We start from the raw sequence: 18236 nt of genomic DNA, 5'->3' as shown, positions 1-18236 counted from the left end.
GAAGAGTTTTTCTGAGAAGATGGCTGTACTGCACTTAGTTGTGCTCTGGCTTGGCTTCGTGTATAGGGGCGAGCTGTGGTTTTGTGCCCTGTGCCAGCCAGATCTGTGTAGGGATTGCAGGGGGGTGCAGCATCCGGAGGTGCCACTATGGTTTGGCTACTGGATGGTGTCTGTAATTTATCTGTGGAGAGGGTCTGGGTTTGGGTCTGGTGTGGCAAATCAAAGGCACTCTGTTCTCTTTGGGGGCTTTTAGAGAGTCTTTCTTTTTCTCCCCTCTCCCCCCCCCCTTAACTTGACAGGTGGATGGAACTATTGGAAGAGGCGGTGAAGAGCGCCACCCGGAACGCCCTGCTGCCTGCCAAGCGGCATTCCCAGGAGCTCCCCCTGCACCCAGCGGCTCCTTCCAGGTAAGGGGGGGATCCCCACCCCCAGCTCCTCAAGGCAGGAGACCTTTTGCAGGGAACTGCAAAGGGAGGCTGAGGTTAGATGAACTTAGCATGTGCTTTCTTTTTAAAAAGTCTGCGAATCCTGCTCTGCAGGAACTTTCTTAAATGAGCAAAATATGCCCTTCAATCGTACCTCTTAACATCCACATCTTCTTCTTCCCCACCACAAATAAACACACCCGCCCTAGGAATTACAGCCAACAGGGTATCAAGAGCTGGTTCCTCACTCCTAACTTTTGGGATATTAAAATGGGGGTTTCTGCAGATGGGCTATTCCTCCCTCACCCCCCATTGCTGCATTTATGGACATCTTGGAGATCCCGGGCCACAGGGAGGTTAGGCTGGCCTCAGCCAGAGCCAGGGCTTTTTCGGCCGTGGCCCCGATCTGGTGGAACGCTCTGTCCCAAGAGACTAGGGCCCTGCGGGACTTGACATCCTTCCGCAGGGCCTGCAAGACAGAGCTGTTCCACCAGGCCTTTGGCCAGGTCACAGTCTGACCCCCTCCTTTGGCAATCCTCACAGAACTCTGGCCCAATGGTGGCCATTAATTTGATTCTGAATTGATTTTAGAATGTATTTTAATTAATTGATTGTGATTTTATGTAAACTCTGCTATTTTTATTGTTGTTAGCCACTCTGAGCCCAGCTTTGGCTGGGGAGGGCGGGATATAAATATATTATTATTATTATTATTATTATTATTATTATTATTATTATTATTTTATTTTTATTATTATTATTATCATTATTATTATTATTATCTTTGTCCTTCCTCTTCAGCCTAGTACTCCAGGATGCTGACATCTCCCCCAACCTGGCCCCAAGCACCTCTGTGTCCACCCAGGAAGAGGACATTTCAGGTGAGTGGCTGGCGGTTGCCCTGGGGTGGAGCTGGTGATAGGGGCAGTCTCAGCCTCAGCAGCCGAGGTCCAGCAGGGTTGCAAGGCATTCTGGGAGTATCCTGCTGCTCCCTATTGAAGATATTTGGGGGGGGGATATTTTCTGTTGGTTGCCAGAACCTCCTTCTCACACACAAATGGGCTTCTTTGCTTTGGGGCATGGATGGGGGGGGCACTGTTTCAGGGCTCCAAAGCTTCCTTTCTCTCTCCCATTTCCCCCCGCTCTTCCCCCCAGCAGATGTTGTAAACAAAATCTGCCCTTATTCCCATATGGGGTATCCAAGAGCCCGTATAGAGTCCTTACGTGGGTTCCCTGTTGGTAGGAGAAAATAACAGAGGCCAAGCAGAGAATATTGAGAAGCAAAGCAGCTAGTAAGCCTGATCTTTATTGAACTGTTGCAACAGGGTGCTCTCCTCACACGCAGGAAAGGAGGAGGAACCCAGAACAATGGTGTGTAAGCCCTTATATAGACATTTTAAATTGCCCGCCCTGGAGCTCAAGACCACCCCCAGATACATCACACCTACATCACAGAAAGGGCGGTCTACAGCAGAAATCTGAGTGCGTTGTTTATCTCCTGTCTGCCAGGCTTATCTGATAATGCCTTATCTGATTCCCTTTCCTGGTAGTCTGCCCATTCCTTTGAGATGGTGATTACCCAATTCCTGCCCTCCCTCCTGGCAGAGAAAACATTTGGTCAGTTTGGGAATCAAAAATGGTTTCAGGGCGGTCTTCCTGTGCTGCTCCAGACATGTGGTCCCCATATCTATGTTTGCGCTTGATTGGTACATTTGTGAACATTTATTATATATATAAGACCTTAGATTTTTTATTATACAGACGATACCCCAACGGACACCCTGGCTGAGGAGAGACCCCTTGCACTGGCGGAAGAGCCAGAGGCCGGAGGCAGCGAGGAAAAGGAGCGGGATGAGGAAGGCCTGTGCCCTGCTTTGTCGCCGTTCCCCACTGGGGAGATGGAGCTTCCTCCCGAGGAGACCCTGGAGGAGCCTGAGGAACAGTCGCAGCCGCTTCTGGAGGCTGCCTTTCCCGGGTTCCTGGCAGAGTCAGCCTTGCAGGACGGTGAGAGCCAGATTTCTTCTCTACCTTTATGTGTCTTGTCTTTGCACTGGGGGTGGGGGGGGGGAGAGGCTCAGGGTGGGCAGCTTTTGGCCTGATTTCATCCCGTGCCATACACCTGGATTTTCCTGGATGTACCTGGATTTCAAAGGTGGAATTGATGTGGGGTGGTGGGGATTTGTGAAAGGCGGCGCTTCATCTTGGATCTTAGACAAGTTTTTGTAAATAAAAAAGCTCAATAACTTTTTTGGGGAGGTCCTAGTTTTTATGCCAACCCTCCCCTTGAGGATCATTGCGACTGTCCCTCTCCTGGGCCACCCTGCTTTCCCTCAGCCCTGAAAGGGTCCTTGAATGCAGAGGAAACTCAAAGCAAAAATTTGCGGGGAAATGGGATGGTTATAGAAGATACGTTCAAAAATACAATAATAGTTTTGACTCTGTGCTAGCATTCAAGTGACAAAGGAAGTAAAAGGAGGTGGATAACAGTTAAGGATTTATTATGTTTTCTGAATGTATTGGAAAATTTATACAGAAATGTTTTTTGTTTTGTGTACATTCAGTTGTAAGATAAAACATATGCAAAGGGACTTGACAAGAAGTCAAAATTGAAGAAAAGATTTTGTAAGACAAAAGGGGGAAAATATTTATTTTCATTATTGTGTGTGTGTGTGTGTGTGTGTTGTATGGAATGTTTGGGAGGAAATAAGACGGTAAATAACAAATAACAAACAAAATATTGATGTATGAAATTTTTCTTAATTATATTTTGTGATAGTATGGTTGTAATGTTTTTTGTAACATAAAATCATTCAATAAAAATTATTAAGAAAGAAAGAAAGAAAGAAAGAAAGAAAGAAAGAAAGAAAGAAAGAAAGAAAGAAAGAAAGGGTCCTTGAAAATAGTGGCAGAAGATGAAGGCCCCCTCTCTGGTCCAAGGAGAGGCCGGCTTCAGCCCACCTGTGGGATTTAAACGACAAGCCTCCCTTCTCTTTCCCTTTGCAGTCGAGACCCTGCGCCATCTCCTCCTGCGCAGCTTCCTCCCCTGCCGGGACGCTGACCCTGAGGAGGACCTGACCCCCACCCCTTCGGTGGTCGGGGCCGGCCAGCCTTGGGACTCTGCGCTGGCCAGTCAGGATTCGGGCAGCCAGGAGGAGCCGTCTGGGGAGAGCAGCGCAGCCGTGGAGCTCCCCGAATCTTCAGCAGCGGATCCAGAGGGGGGCAGTGCTGGGCCGGAGGCCGGAGGCCCCCAAAGCACCGAGGAAGGGGAAGGGACAGAGCCTCATGGAGACGAGAGGACGACAGACCCCTCCTCCGGCCAAGGGGCTGCTGCAGAAGGTGAAGGACAGGGCAGCGGCAGCAGCTACAAAGTGGTGCGGAAAGGTACATCTGTGACTCCTGCCCCGGGGTGTGTGTGTGTGTCTGGCAAAGAGGTTGGCGGGAGGGGTGGGGGTGTCCTCCCTGAGTTTCCCCTGCCAGGGGTAGAGCTGATGCAGGTTGTTAACGGAGAAATCTGAGGGCTCCCTTGGACAAAAAACAAGGACACCAGCCAGGAATCTCAGAGCAAAACAGCAGCCAGTCGGCTTGGTCTTGATTGAAGACTGTCGCGACAGGACTCCCACCTGCCACCAGGTGGAACAAGATGGAAGCCCCATACAAAAGAGCGCCCAAACTTTTATTAGCTGCTCATCCCCATGTTACACCCCCCCAAACTACATCACAGTTACATCAGGAAAGGGGAGGTCTGGTGGCCGTAATCTGAGCATCCTGGACCCTGCCCCATGGTTCCCCTTGCCCTCCACCAAACACCCATCAAGTGTGACAAAAGAGATCTTTACATTTCCCTGTTTCCCAGCCAAGTTCATCCCACCCTTTGCCTTCATCTGGGTTTGTTATTTCTGGAATGGCTACCTGTCTGGCACTCAGGTATCAGGATGCCAGGGATTATCACTCACGCTGAGTAGCTGAGCTCACGTGTCTATATGAATTTCTGAAGTTTTCCCAGTGAGTCAGTACAGAGATCAGTCAGTCCTTATCAAATTTGCAGATGACACCAAACTGGGAGGGGTGGCTAACACCCCAGAGGACAGGATCCCACTTCAAAACGACCTTGACAGATTAGAGAACTGGGCCAAAACAAACAAGATGAACTTTAACAGGGAGAAATGTAAAGTATTGCACTTGGGCAAAAAAAATGAGAGGCACAAATACAAGATGGGTGACACCTGGCTTGAGAGCAGTACATGTGAAAAGGATCTAGGAGTCTTGGTTGACCACAAACTTGACATGAGCCAACAGTGTGACGCGGCAGCTAAAAAAGCCAATGCAATTCTGGGCTGCATCAATAGGAGCGTAGCATCTAGATCAAGGGAAGTAATAGTGCCACTGTATTCTGCTCTGGTCAGACCTCACCTGGAGTACTGTGTCCAGTTCTGGGCACCACAATTCAAGAAGGACACTGACAAACTGGAACGTGTCCAGAGGAGGGCAACCAAAATGGTCAAAGGCCTGGAAACGATGCCTTATGAGGAACGGCTAAGGGAGCTGGGCATGTTTAGCCTGGAGAAGAGGAGGTTAAGGGGTGATATGATAGCCATGTTCAAATATATAAAAGGATGTCACATAGAGGAGGGAGAAAGGTTGTTTTCTGCTGCTCCAGACAAGCGTACACGGAGCAATGGATCCAAACTACAAGAAAGAAGATTCCACCTAAACATTAGGAAGAACTTCCTGACAGTAAGAGCTGTTGGACAGTGGAATTTGCTGCCAAGGAGTGTGGTGGAGTCTCCTACTTTGGAGGTCTTTAAGCAGAGGCTTGACAACCATATGTCAGGAGTGCTCTGATGGTGTTTCCTGCTTGGCAGGGGGTTGGACTCGATGGCCCTTGTGGTCTCTTCCAACTCTAGGATTCTAGATACATTTATCAGTGAATTCTTACATTTGGTATTGTGCAGCAAAGGCCCTTTGACCAGATAGGAAGAAACTGTGATGAAGTGTTTTGTGGGGACAAGTCACAAAAGTCACAAAAGGGATTGTGCTGATTCTGGTAGTGGGCTGCATGTCCATGAGATCTGCTGGAGGGGCAACCCCCCCCAACCTATACATAAATTCCTGCAACGAGGTCCTGGGTGAATATTTGTGACTGTGAAGAACAGGGCCAAGCATGGCACTGAGCTGCCAGGCTGTCCCTTGCGCCAGCTCCTGGCCCGTTAGGATTGCTTGGAGGACGGAGGCGGCTTGTGCCATCTCAGACAGCCAGGGAGTTCCTGGGCATTTTATGAGTGAAGACAAGGGGGAATCCATCTGCCAGGAGCCTCAGAGGCTGCAGACTAACCAACCCACCTGCTCTGGAACCTGCAAGCGTGCCGGAAGACGCCGCAAGAGGGTGATGGGGCCTGCGGATCGTGGCCTCCTTTCTCCTCTCCTTCCTGGGTGCAGCTCGCTCTTGCTCAGACCTCTCTCAGCTTTAACCTGCATGCGCTTGACTCCCAGGTTTCTCTTATTCCCCCGGCCCTCCCATCTGGGCACTTCCTCCTGGGTGTTCTCTGTTGGGTGATGGGCACTTCCTGTGATTCAAGGTTTTGATCACGCTTCTCTCCTCCCTCCCCCCCTCTCCCCCCCCGGTGTCTCCTTGCACAGCAGAGGTGGAGGGAACTAACGGTGCTTTGCCTTTGACAGACGGCAGCCAGGCTGGTGGCGCGACTCATGCGGATGGTAAAGAATGTCTTTCTTCCCCTGCCTGGTGACGGGAAGGGCTTGGGGAGATGGAAGGGGTGTCCTGGGGACAGCACGTGTGTCCCGGGGGGTGGCCGCAATGTGCAGGGAGGCCCTGCTCACCCTCCTGTGGGACCGCAGTCTGGCCAGACAAGTGCACTCTCTCTCTCTCTCTCTCTCTCTCTCTCTCTCGCTGAACACCCGGCTGCAACTGTAATAATAATAATAATAATAATAATAATAATAATAATAATAATAATAATTTATTTGTACCCCACCCATCTGGCTGGGTTTCCCCAGCCACTCTTGGCGGCTTCCAACAGAAATTAAAAATACATCAAAATGTCACACATTAAAAACTTCCCTGAACAGGGCTGCCTTCAGATGTCTTCTAAAAGTCTGGTAGTTGTTTTTCTCTTTGACGGGTGGGCGTTCCACAGGGCGGGCGCCACCACCGAGAAGGCCCTCTGCCTGGCTCCCTGTAACCTCACTTCTCGCAGTGAGGGAACCGCCAGAAGACCCTCGGAGCTGGACCTCAGTGTCCGGGCAGAGTGAAGGGGATGGAGACGCTCCTTCAGGTCTACTCCCAACTGGCGCCCATCACTCAACGTTCATACTGCCAGCCAATCCTCACTTGCCAACAACACTCCAAACTCCCCCCATGAATCCCTGCCTGACAGGATCCCCTTTCCTTGTACTACCAGTATTGAACTGACGCCTTCGTTCCTTCAGTATTTGCGTGTCACAACTTTGCGTGCGCCAAAAGCAGCAGAACATCATAGCTATTTTCCACTTCTTTTATATCCTTCCAAAGGCAGATTGCACTAAGCCCCCCAACCCAATTCCACCCTCTGTCCTCCCCCCCAGCCCCATTTCTGCAAATGCAGCCTCCCCCCCCCTCTATCCCTCCAAGGTCAGACACAGGCCCTGGGGCTGGGCTGGTGTGTGGAAGGTCCTTCAACCTTCTTCCTGCTGGCCTTTGCTTCTCTCCGTGGGATGGGATGGGGAGGGAAGCGATTCTTGGCCAAGGCACACCTGTGGGGTCCATCTACCTCAGTGTTGCCTACACTGGCTGGCAGCAGCGGCTCCCCAGGGTTTCAGAACTGAGACGGCCTGCAACTCTTCCTGGAGATGTTGGCCAGGGACCTTCTGCACTCCAAGCAGGTCCCCTTCCGACTCAGATTGTGGCAGCCCCTTCTCTAAAACAAATGTAAGATTTCAGTCCAGAGGGGGTGATTTAAACAGGAAGCTGCCTTACACTGAGTCAGGCTACTGGATCACATGAACCGCGTGTTTCTCCAGGGGTTCAGGCAGGGACTCTTTCCCGGACTTACTCGGAGTTACAGGTGAAACTCGAAAAATTAGAATATCGTGGAAAAGTTCGTTTATTTCAGTAATTCAACTTAAAAGGTGAAACTAATATATGAGATCGACTCATGACATGCAAAGCGAGATCTGCTTCTACTTCTCAGAGGTCCAATCTTCCTCAATTTGCAATCCTTGTTTTGCTGATTTCCTTGAATATTCTAATTTTCTGAGATTGTTAATTTGGGGTTTTCATAAGCTGATCATCGCAATGATAACAAATCAGGGCTTGACATATCTCACTTTGCATGTCACGAGTCTGTCTCATATATTAGTTTCACCTTTCAAGGTGAATTACGGAAATAAAGGAACTTTTCCACGATATTCTAATGTTTCAAGTTTCACCTGTAGAACAAATCAGGGCTTGACATATCTCGCTTTGCATGTCACGAGTCTGTCTCATATATTATTTCACCTTTGAAGTTGAATTCGTGAAAGAAAGGAACTTTTCCACGATATTCTGATGTTTCGAGTTTCACCTGTACTACCAGGGCTCGAACCTGGGACCTTCCGCATGCAAAGCAGGTATTCTCTGCCTGTCCTCCATGGTGGCTCTTCCCCAGTGTGGGCACCCCCTCTCCTTTCTTCCCTTCCCCTGTCTGCTCTGCGCCTCCACGTCTCCCTCCAACGAACGCTCCCCTCCGTCTCCTGCCCCCAGGGAACTACTTCTACGTGAGCTTGCCGGCAGGTCCCGAGGAATGCCCGCCGGACGCCAGGAGCCCCAGCCCCATGGAGCCTGCCCATCCTTCCAGCCCACCAAAGAGCTCCCCTCCTGCTGCCAGGCCGCCCCACAGGTGGCATCGTGCCAAGGAGAGCCCGGCAGCAGGCTGGCTTGGCCACTTGGAAGGCCCGCCAGCCGCCCCAGATCTCTCCCCCTCCAGCCAAGTGGTCCGGGACGTGGACGTCATCTTCCAGACGATAGAGCAGCTCTCCCTGAAGCTCACCAGGTTAAAGGTGAGTGGGGGGCGGCTTGGGGGGCAAGAAGGAAACCCTTGGTGCTCTGTCACCAGCAGGAAAGCTTTCAGCCACCTGCATGTGGCCTCTGTTGTGAGAGGCAGGGCAATGGGTTGAAATGGGCTGGGAGAATGAATGCTGTGTGCCTTGGGACGGGGAGAGATTCAAAGCGGGCACAGAGGGGGGTCTCCAGCCTTGCCAGTCATGTCGCCCTTGGACTGAAAAAGAGCCCCCACCCGCCCCAGCTGAGGACCTAATGGGGGGAAAGACGTGGAAGACGTAATCGAATAAGCCCAGTGGCCCCTCTTCTCAGGCATCCCTAATGGCCCCTTCCCCTCTCTCTGTTTGGGGTCTTGTAGGATGTTGAAGGGACGCGGGTGGCGCTGTGGGTTAAACCACAGAGCCTAGGACTTGCTGATCAGAAGGTCGGCGGTTCGAATCCCCGTGACGGGGTGAGCTCCCGTTTCTCGGTCCCTGCTCCTGCCAACCTAGCAGTTCGAAAGCACATCAAAGTGCAAGTAGATAAATAGGTACCACTCCGGCGGGAAGGTAAACGGCGTTTCCGTGCGCTGCTCTGGTTCGCCAGAAGTGGCTTAGTCATCCTGGCCACATGACCTGGAAGCTGTACACTGGCTCCCTCGGCCAGTAAAGCGAGAAGAGCGCCACAACCCCAGAGTCGGCCACGACTGGACCTCATGGTCAGGGGTCCCTTTACCTTTAGGATGTTGAGAAGGCGCACCAGGAGCTGCTACAATCCTTGAGTGGCGGCTCTACCACAGACAGTTCCACGCCGGTGGGCTGTGTGCCGCCGGATCTGAGCCAACCGCCGCCGGGCAGCCGCCGAGTCTCCAGAGCCAGCGATGAGGACCTTTTGCCCTACCCACAATCTCCGGCGGAGGCAGCAGCTGCGTTGGGTAAGAAGCCCCCTGTTTGCCCCCTCCTCTTTTGCTGCGGACACGTCTCTCCACCTGCAGGCTCCCCGACCCCTCTCCGCCTGAGGGGGAGATACTCCTGCTATGCTTGGCGGCTCTTCAAAGTGTTGGTGCTGACCTTGAAAGCCCTAAACAGCCTCAAAGGCCCAGTAGACCTGAAGGAGCGTCTCCACCCCCATTGTTCTGCCCAGACACTGAGGTCCAGCACCAAGGGCCTTCTGGCGGTTCCCTCATTGCGAGAAGCCAAGCTACAGGGAACCAAGCAGAGGGCCTTCTTGGTGGTGGCGCCCGCCCTGTGGAACGCCCTCCCATCAGATGTCAAAGAGATAAACAACTACAGTGGTACCTCGGGTTACATACGCTTCAGCTTACAGACTCCGCTAACCCAGAAATAGTACTGTTAAGTCGTGGGTTGACATAGCAGCCGGCACAGCGATTTCTTCAAGTAGCTCTTTATTGTGGTAAGCTGGAATAGAACTGACTGAGAACAGCTCAGCCGGCCTGTATTTATAGGCAGCCGGCTGTCAACATTGTAACCACCACAGCCCAGAGTTCCCGCCTAAAATAACTGCCGCGGACCTGAGTGAAAACTATCTACAGACCTGAGTGAAAACTATATACAGTATCCCCCTGTTGGCCCAGGGTGAAACTACACTACATAACACCCCTCCCCACCGAGATAAGGTGTTAGTTACAATCGTAATGGTTTCCTTATATACAGCACTACGCGTAATGGTTCAAATAAGCACAAAAGCATATCGGTTACATTTCCCATACTTAGACCAACAGTGATACCTGTCCAACAACATAGTCCTTTAAATACGTTGGGCGCTTGGAAACTCTGCCAGACCGCCGGGGACTGGTAGCCAAGTCCGGAGGGCCACACAGTTCTCGCTGAGGCTGTGGTGCGACCCTAGGTGGCGTTGGAACCAACTCCCCTGGATCCGCTGCTGTGGGTGGAGCCTCCGCAAGTGGAGTGGTCTGAGTCTGTTCTGAAACGGCTTGGTTCGGCTCCACGCTGGCAGTTTGCGAGGAAGGTGTAGGTGGGGCCTCGCCATCTGTACGTGTCTCTTCTGGAGCCGCAAGCGCAGTTGGGGGCACCTCGGTAGTGTCCAAGTCCCCAACCCTGCGCCTAAGCTGGTCTATGTGCCGTCGCCACAAACGCCCGTCTTCGAGTGCCACCTGGTACGAGCGAGGTCCAGTGACTCCCACTACTGTGGCTGGCACCCAAGGGATGTCCCCCACATAGTTCCGGGCAAAGACCCGGTTTCCTGGGACAAATGACCGTGGTGCGTTGGCACAGCCTGGGGGTTCAGCCACGGCAAAGTCTGGGTGTAGCCGGTCAAGCGGTGACCTGAGGCGGCGGCCCATAAGCAGTTCAGCAGGACTCCTCCCTGTGGCCGCATGAGGGGTGATGTGTTGCACGAACAAGTATTCGGCGACCCGCTCATGCCAGTCTCCCCGGTCCAGGCGCGCCAGTGCCTCTTTTGTCGAGCGCACCATTCTTTCCGCTTGCCCGTTGCTGGATGGATGAAAGGGTGCCGTTAGGGCATGGCGGATGCCCAGTCCCAAAAGATACCGCTCAAACGTGCCTGACGTGAACTGCGGTCCGTTGTCAGAGACAAGGACATCAGGACACCCATGCGTTGCAAACAGGCCTCGCAGCACCCGGATGACAGCTTCGGTAGTGGTGGAGGGCATCAGGGCGACCTCCAGCCATTTGGAATAGGCGTCCACCACTACCATAAAGGTCCGGCCGTGAAAGGGACCAGCCAGATCGATGTGCACCCTCGACCAGGGTGTCTTTGGCGTCTCCCAGGTGTGTCCCTTAGCTGCCGGTGGTGCAGGCCTCGACTCCTGGCACGCTTGACAGGCGGACACCCAGGCAGTGATGGCATCGTCCATATTAGGCCACCAGACGTAACACCGAGCCAACGCCTTCATTTTGACAATTCCCGGGTGGCCAACGTGCAGAGCCTCCAGGACGCGCTGACGGAGTCCCTGGGGAATCACGACGCGGTCTCCCCACAGCAGACAGCCGCGATGAGCTGAGAGTTCATGTTGTCTGGTTGCGAAGGGCTGGAACTCCGATGCAAAAGGCCCTTGTGGCCACCCCCTCCACACCCAGTTGAGCACCCGGCTGATGGTGCGATCCTGGGCAGATGCGGAGGCCACAGTGGCAGCCGATACAGGCGCTGCCGGAAGATCCTCAATCAGAAGGAGCGATGAAGCTGGAGCCGGGTCTTCCACAAATGCTGGAAGAGGGCAACGGCTGAGGGCGTCGGCATGGCCCATCGATTTTCCCGGGCGATGGATGAGCCGGTAGTGGTAGGCAGCTAGGAAAACAGTCCATCGCAGCATGCGTGGTGAGAGGACCGGTGGAGTTGGACGATCACCGGCGAGGAGGCCCAGGAGTGGCTTGTGGTCAGTGATGAGGTCAAAAGTCCTGCCATAGAGGTATTCATGGAACCTCTTCACTCCAGCCACAAGTGCCAATGCCTCCTTGTCGAGCTGGCTGTAATTCCGTTCCGTCGGAGATAGTGTCCTGGAAAAGTAGGCGAGTGGTGCTTCTCTTCCATCTGGAAAACGGTGACTAAGGACAGCACCGATGCCAAAAGGTGAGGCGTCGCAGGCAAGAACCAGCGGCCTGGATTCACTGTACTGTACCAGCACACTGTCTGAAGAAAGGAGAGCCTTGACCGCGTTGAAGGCCGCCGTCTCCCGATGACCCCAGGCCCAAGGCGTCTTAGTGCTAAGGAGTCGGTGAAGAGGCTCAGCCACTGTGGCTTTGTGGGGCAGGAACATGTTATAAAAGTTCAGCAGCCCCAGGAATGCCTGCAACTCCGTTTTGTTCTTTGGGGTGGGGGCCTGCTGGATAGCGCGGATCTTGGATGTGGTTGGATGAAGACCGGAGGCATCGATAAGATAGCCCAGGAACTCTACCTGTGAAACGGCGATCTGGCACTTCTCCCTCTTTACCTTGAGCCCGGCCTCCTGGAACCTGGTCAGCACGGCACGGAGGCGCTCGAACAGCTGCTGGTGTGAGTCTGCAGACACCAAGACGTCATCAAAATATGGTACCACGCCCGGAAGCCCTTGCAGGAGACGCTCCATAAGGCTTTGGAAGATGCCAGGAGCCACACTCACCCCGAACTGCAACCGGCGGCAACGGAATGCCCCCCGGTGGGTGACGATCGTCTGGGCTTCAGCAGTGGCATCATCGACTGGCAGTTGTTGATAGGCTTGGGCAAGGTCCAGCTTAGCGAAGACCTTACCCTCACCCAGGGAATGCAGCAGGTGTTGGACAACAGGAACCGGATAAGCATGCTGCTGAAGTGCCTTGTTGATCGTGCACTTGTAGTCAGCGCAGATTCTCACCGACCCATCTGGCTTGACAGGCGTGACGATGGGGGTTTCCCACTTTGCGTGGTCAACCGGCTCCAAAACTCCTTGGGCGATCAGTTTGTCCAGTTGTTCGTCCACCTTAGCCTTGAGAGCAAAGGGAACCCGGCGTGGCTTTAGCTTGATGGGGGCGACTTGTGGATCAAGGCTAAAGGAGATGGGCGTACCTGTATATTGGCCCAAGGTGCCGTCAAAAACCTCGGCAAAGTCTTTGACCAGACCCTCAGACTCTGCGTTAGAGATGCAGTTGATGCCGGTGACTTCCAGGCCGAGGGCATCAACCCAGTCTAGCCCTAGGAGGCTTGGCCGCTGACCTTCGACCACCACCAACCGGAGCAGGCCCGAAAAATCCTTGAAGGCGATCCGGAACCGGCCAACGCCTACCACGGGAATGTCGTTTCCCTGGTAGTCTCTCAGGTGTACGCGGTGAGAGTCGAGTTGCCTTTTGGACACTCTGGGTACCAGTCTTTTGATGGTGCTCCATGACACGATGGACAGGGCAGACCCGGTGTCGATCTCCATGTCACATGGAGCTCCTTCAATGAGCACCGTGACGTTCAGCTTGCGTCGCGTAGTCGAGTCGGTTTGGCCAATCGTGGTTCCAGACGGGCAGCGGCAGTTGGTGAGAGCGAAACAACTTTCCTTGGCAGACTGGAGTGAAGACTTGGACTTGCGAGTCGATGAAGGGGGGGTGTCAGACGGAGCCGATCGGCAGACCTTAGCGATGTGGCCCCTTCTGGAACACTTCCTACAGATGGCGTCTCTGAATCGACACTTGGCACGGGAATGGTTGCCTCCGCAGCCAGCACATTCCGGTTGGCCCTTGGACTTCTGTTGGAACTTCCTGCGCTCCCGCTTTGTCTGGTGCACATCATCGTTTTCACTGGAGGATGCCTCCTCACTGCTGGCCTCTTCATGATGCACCGGAACTGGCTCCCTAGCAAGACGCGGGCTGCTGGACTTGCGGATCTCCTGGGCGGAGCGTTCAGCAGCTTCTGAGGCCACAGCCTCCTCAATGGCTTTCTGTAGCGTGAGGTCTGGCTTGGCTAGGAGGCGCCGTTGCAGATGGATGTCCCGGACCCCGCAGACGATTCGATCCATCAGGGCATCGTCTAAGTCTCGGAACTCGCAGTGCATTGCAGCCTGTCGCAGGGCGGTGGTGTAGTTGTTGATTGACTCCCCCTCTGCCTGGTTCCGGTGGTAGAACGCATGGCGGGCAGCAATCTTGGACGGCTTTGGTGCGTAGTGGTTGCGGAGCTTCTCTTGGATCGTGTCCCATGGTGTTGCCTGGACTGCTTCAGGCGCAACCAACGCTCGGGCCGTCTCAAACACCTCAGGCCCACAGAGGCTGAGGAATAGGCCCCGCTTCCGATCCTTTGATACTGCTGTCAGCTCGTTGGCTTGGAGGTAGCAGTCGAACCGAGCGAGGTAGGAGTCCCATGATTCAGAGGCTGGCGCAAACGGCGGTAGAGGCACAAGTGAAGCCATGATTCCGATGCCGGCGTGAAGGCCGATGGATGGAACACAGTGCTCTAGCCAGAACAGTCAGCTCTGAATTGGTTCTGCCCAGTGATTTCGCTCAGTGATTTCGCTCTGTGATTCAGCTCAGTGATTCAGCTCAGTTCAGAGGCTGGCCGCATCTGGCTGTGCTCTGATGTCCATCCATCCCACCCTCGTCGCCAGTGTTAAGTCGTGGGTTGACATAGCAGCCGGCACAGCGATTTCTTCAAGTAGCTCTTTATTCTGGTAAGCTGGAGTAGAACTGACAGCGAACAGCTCAGCCGGCCTGTATTTATAGGGAGCCGGCTGTCAACATTGTAACCACAACAGCCCAGAGTTCCCGCCTAAAATAACTGCCGCGGACCTGAGTGAAAACTATCTACAGACCTGAGTGAAAACTATATACAGTATCCCCCTGTTGGCCCAGGGTGAAACTACACTACATAACAAGTACCTTGGGTTAAGAATTTTCCTTCAGGATGAGAACAGAAATCACATGGCAGCAGCGGGAGGCCCCATTAGCTAAAGTGGTGCCTCAGGTTAAGAACGGACCTCCGGAACGAATTAAGTACTTAACCCGAGGTACCACTGTACCTGACATTTAGAAAACATCTGAAGGCAGCCCTGTTCAGGGAAGTTTTTAATGTGTGACATTTTGATGTATTTTTAATCTTCGTTGGAAGCCGCCCAGAGTGGCTGGGGAAACCCAGCCAGATGGGCGGGGTACAAATTATTGTTGTTGTTGTTGTTCCTATTATAGTGCCCCCCTCTCCTTTCCAGGCCAGATCTCCCTTTCTGAAGACAGCCCCCAGGAGGTGACCCTTTAGGAAGGGGCATTTTGCAACTGGACGGACTGAAGGCAGCAGGCGGACTCGCTCACGGGCAGATCGCCGCCCCCTCCTCTTCCCTGCCCACTTTGGGGGTCTCTGGGTTGAACTGAGGAGGGGGCGGGGGTCCTGTAGCGGCCAGCGTGAGAAGCGGCAAGACCTGCGATGGAGCAGAAGGAAAACTGGAATCCCTGGGAAGCACGTGCTGGATTAATCTGAACCCTGGAAAAAAAGAATATCTGTGGAGTTCTCCCCATCAGGGGCTTCCCAGGAGGGACAGCCAAGCTCCCGGAGGGTGTTTTTTTTGGGGGGGGGCTTAAGGTGGAGAGAGCCCCCGCTTCTCTCTCTCTCTCTGCCTGCATGTCTCTTCCATTTGGGGTAGGGGGTAGCTTCCATTTGCTCCCCCCCCCCAACCGCTGAATCAATCGTGTACATATGCACACCTGCATATGCGCCCCACAGACTGGCTTTTCCAATGTACATGAAAGCTGGAAATATATTCTGTATAATTGCACTTTTTTCCATTTTGTTTATTTTTGTTTTTCTCTCCACGGTGAGGAAGACCCCCGCCCCCCCACCGGAGAGATTTCCCAGCTGCTTCCAGACCTTATTTGATATAAATATGTATGTATATGCATTGAGTTACTGTAAATATATGAGAAAGTTGTTGGTTTCTTTTAAAAGATATGCCTCCATACCCTGATGGATATCTAGAAGATCGGAAAGGCCCACGACCCCCGTAGCCCAGACTGGGTGGGGGGGGCAGCAAAGACCACTGCAACTCTCAGGGCGTGACAGCGACAGCAGCAGCAGCCCAAAGGGATCAGGCAGGCAATGGCCACCCCCCCCTGCGCCCCCCACCCCAAACCCTCTCGGGGCAGAATGGCTGCCCCGTGCCCCACAAGCACCGCTGTCTTCCGTGCTGGCACTCGCTTGGCGAGAGGTGGGCAAGGGCTGGGCTGTGGGGGTGCCCAGGCCGGCCGCCTGTCTTGCAATTAGGGTCCTCCTGCTGTTTTATTTGGGGAGGGGGCGCCTGCTGGTGCTACGACAATCTGCCCCCCTCCCCAGTCGCCCTTTCCTCCCGCGGCCGCTCTGACTTTGCCACGGTGCAGGCGGCGTTTGGGCTGGAGCAGAGGGCAGGCGGCCCCTCTTGGTTCTCAGGCTTGCCACCCCCCAACCAGCCTGGCCGGGCCGTGCAGATTCCTGGGGGGGCCTCCCTGGCTCCAGCTGCAAGTCCCTCGCAACCCCCCCCCCGCTTGCTGAAACAGGCGGATGAGGCATAGAAGATTATATATAGATATATATATAGATATATATATATATGTTTAAAAAAAAATAAGATGCCAGACTGTTTGCTGTTCAATCCGCTAAAAGCCAATTTTATTTTCTTCCTTCCGATGGTAAAGGTTTGTGGTTTTTGTTTTTTTGTTTTTTAAGAAAAGTGGGGGGGAAAGTAAAATATTATTTGACCTCCCGTCTGTGCGGATTTTTTACTTTCACCAAAAATGGAGCAGAGGAAACTCGAAGGGCTGAAAGGACAGAAACAGACCCCCCCATCCGATGCCTTTGGCTCCAAGTGTGAAGTGGGGGGGGGGGGACAAGCGATATAAGGCCCTTAAGAGAGAGGGAGCTTTATAGGGGTTGTTCTGGTGGGGGTGGAGCGCCAGGGAGGGACCCCTGTTTTTTGGGGGGGTCTTTCGGTGGGCATCTGCTTGAGGGGAGGGAATACCCCTGATAATGAGGGTGGGGGGCAGACCTGGCTTGAATGGGGAGAGGGTTGGGGGTGCAATGGGACTGCAGTGAGAGGGTGGGGGCCGGAAATGTATGTTGGGCAACTGAGGTTCGGACTGCAGGATATGGGAGGTGGGAGTGGGGTCCCTAACTGGGGGGGGGGGCTTAAAGTGGGTGTAGTGGACTATTATGAAGAGTCATAACTTGCAGCCTTTCTCAACCAGTAGATGTTGTTGAACTACAACTCACATCACACCTAACTTTCCGAGCACAATTCAAAGTGTTGGTGCTGACCTTTAAAGCTCTAAATGGCCTCAGTCCGGTATACCTGAAGGAGCATCTCCACTTCCATCGTTCTGCCTGGACATTGAGGTCCAGCTCCGAGGGCCTTCTGGCAGTTCCCTCATTGCGAGAAGCCAAGTTGCAGGGAACCAGGCAGAGGGCCTTCTTGGTGGTGGCACCCGCCCTGTGGAACGCCCTCCCATCAGATGTCAAAGAGAAAAATAACTACCAAACTTTTAGAAGACATCTGAAGGCAGCCCAGTTTATTTATTTATTTTTTTAATATTTTATTAGGTTTATCAGTAGAAAAGTTTAGAAAAATACAAAGACAAAAAAGATACAAGATTACAAAATACAAAAATACGAACATTGAACACGAAAAAAGAAAAAAAACACACACATATATATATAAAAACCAAAAATTCCCTCTTTCTTAATTTCTCATCTTTAGTTAACTTATTTTCCTGAATTCCTCACGTCTCCCATTTTTGTATCCCTTTTAAGAATTGGTTCAGCAAATTTATGTCCTATTAGTTTATCTATTATTGATCCAATCTTACATTTTACCTTGTTGCTAGAACCCCTGCAATTCATTTCAATGTCATCAGCATTCAAAAATATTTCTGCAAATAAGTTTTAAATTTCCTCCAATCTTCTTCCACCAACTCTTCTCCCTGATCTCGGATTCTGCCAGTCATTTCCGCCATCTCCATATAGTCTATTAGTTGCATCTGCCATTCTTCCAAGGTGGGTTGAAGGCAGCCCTGTTTAGGGAAGCTTTTAACGTATGACATTTTAGTGTATTTTTGGTCTTTGTTGGAAGCCGCCCAGAGTGCCTGGGGAAACCCAGCCAGATGGGCGGGGTAAAAATAATAAATTATTATTATTATTATATTATAGCTAGCAAGGCCAGAGCTCAGGGATGATGGGAGTTGTAGTCCATCTGGGGACCCACAGGTTGAGAACCGCTGTAAGGGATGAAGTGAGAGGGTCTCCCTGGAGGGGACGGATTTGAGGAGGGGGGTCTGGGAGCTCCGTGCCCACTTTTTTTTGGGGGGGGGAGCAGGTGACAGTCCCCTCTTCGGCTCAGCTGCTTAGGAGACCCG

The 18236-nt window shown here is 52.8% G+C and overlaps 1 protein-coding gene across 5 annotated transcripts in view; it reads left to right on the top strand.

Annotated features, from left to right (window-relative positions):
• ARHGEF11 (Rho guanine nucleotide exchange factor 11) overlaps positions 1-16591 on the top strand; it is a 73962-nt gene extending 57371 nt beyond the window's left edge. For 3 of the 5 annotated variants that reach the window (XM_083476923.1, XM_083476925.1, XM_083476926.1), the window contains 8 exons: positions 300-407; positions 1227-1306; positions 2187-2429; positions 3429-3806; positions 6063-6137; positions 8161-8456; positions 9178-9370; positions 15071-16591. In XM_083476923.1, the coding sequence (XP_083333049.1) occupies positions 300-407; positions 1227-1306; positions 2187-2429; positions 3429-3806; positions 6063-6137; positions 8161-8456; positions 9178-9370; positions 15071-15117 (1420 nt within the window). In that variant the 3' untranslated portion in view covers positions 15118-16591. The remainder of the gene's footprint in view (positions 1-299; positions 408-1226; positions 1307-2186; positions 2430-3428; positions 3807-6062; positions 6138-8160; positions 8457-9177; positions 9371-15070) is intronic. The other 2 variants (XM_083476924.1, XM_083476927.1) reach the window with 2 other exon arrangements.
• The last annotated feature ends 1645 nt before the right edge of the window (positions 16592-18236 follow it).

This window comes from Podarcis liolepis, assembly GCF_965112155.1.
Source record: "Podarcis liolepis genome assembly, chromosome: 15".
Taxonomy (NCBI): domain Eukaryota; kingdom Metazoa; phylum Chordata; class Lepidosauria; order Squamata; family Lacertidae; genus Podarcis; species Podarcis liolepis.
Note: the sequence above shows the minus strand (reverse complement) of the source record. Positions and strands in the feature narration are given on the sequence as shown.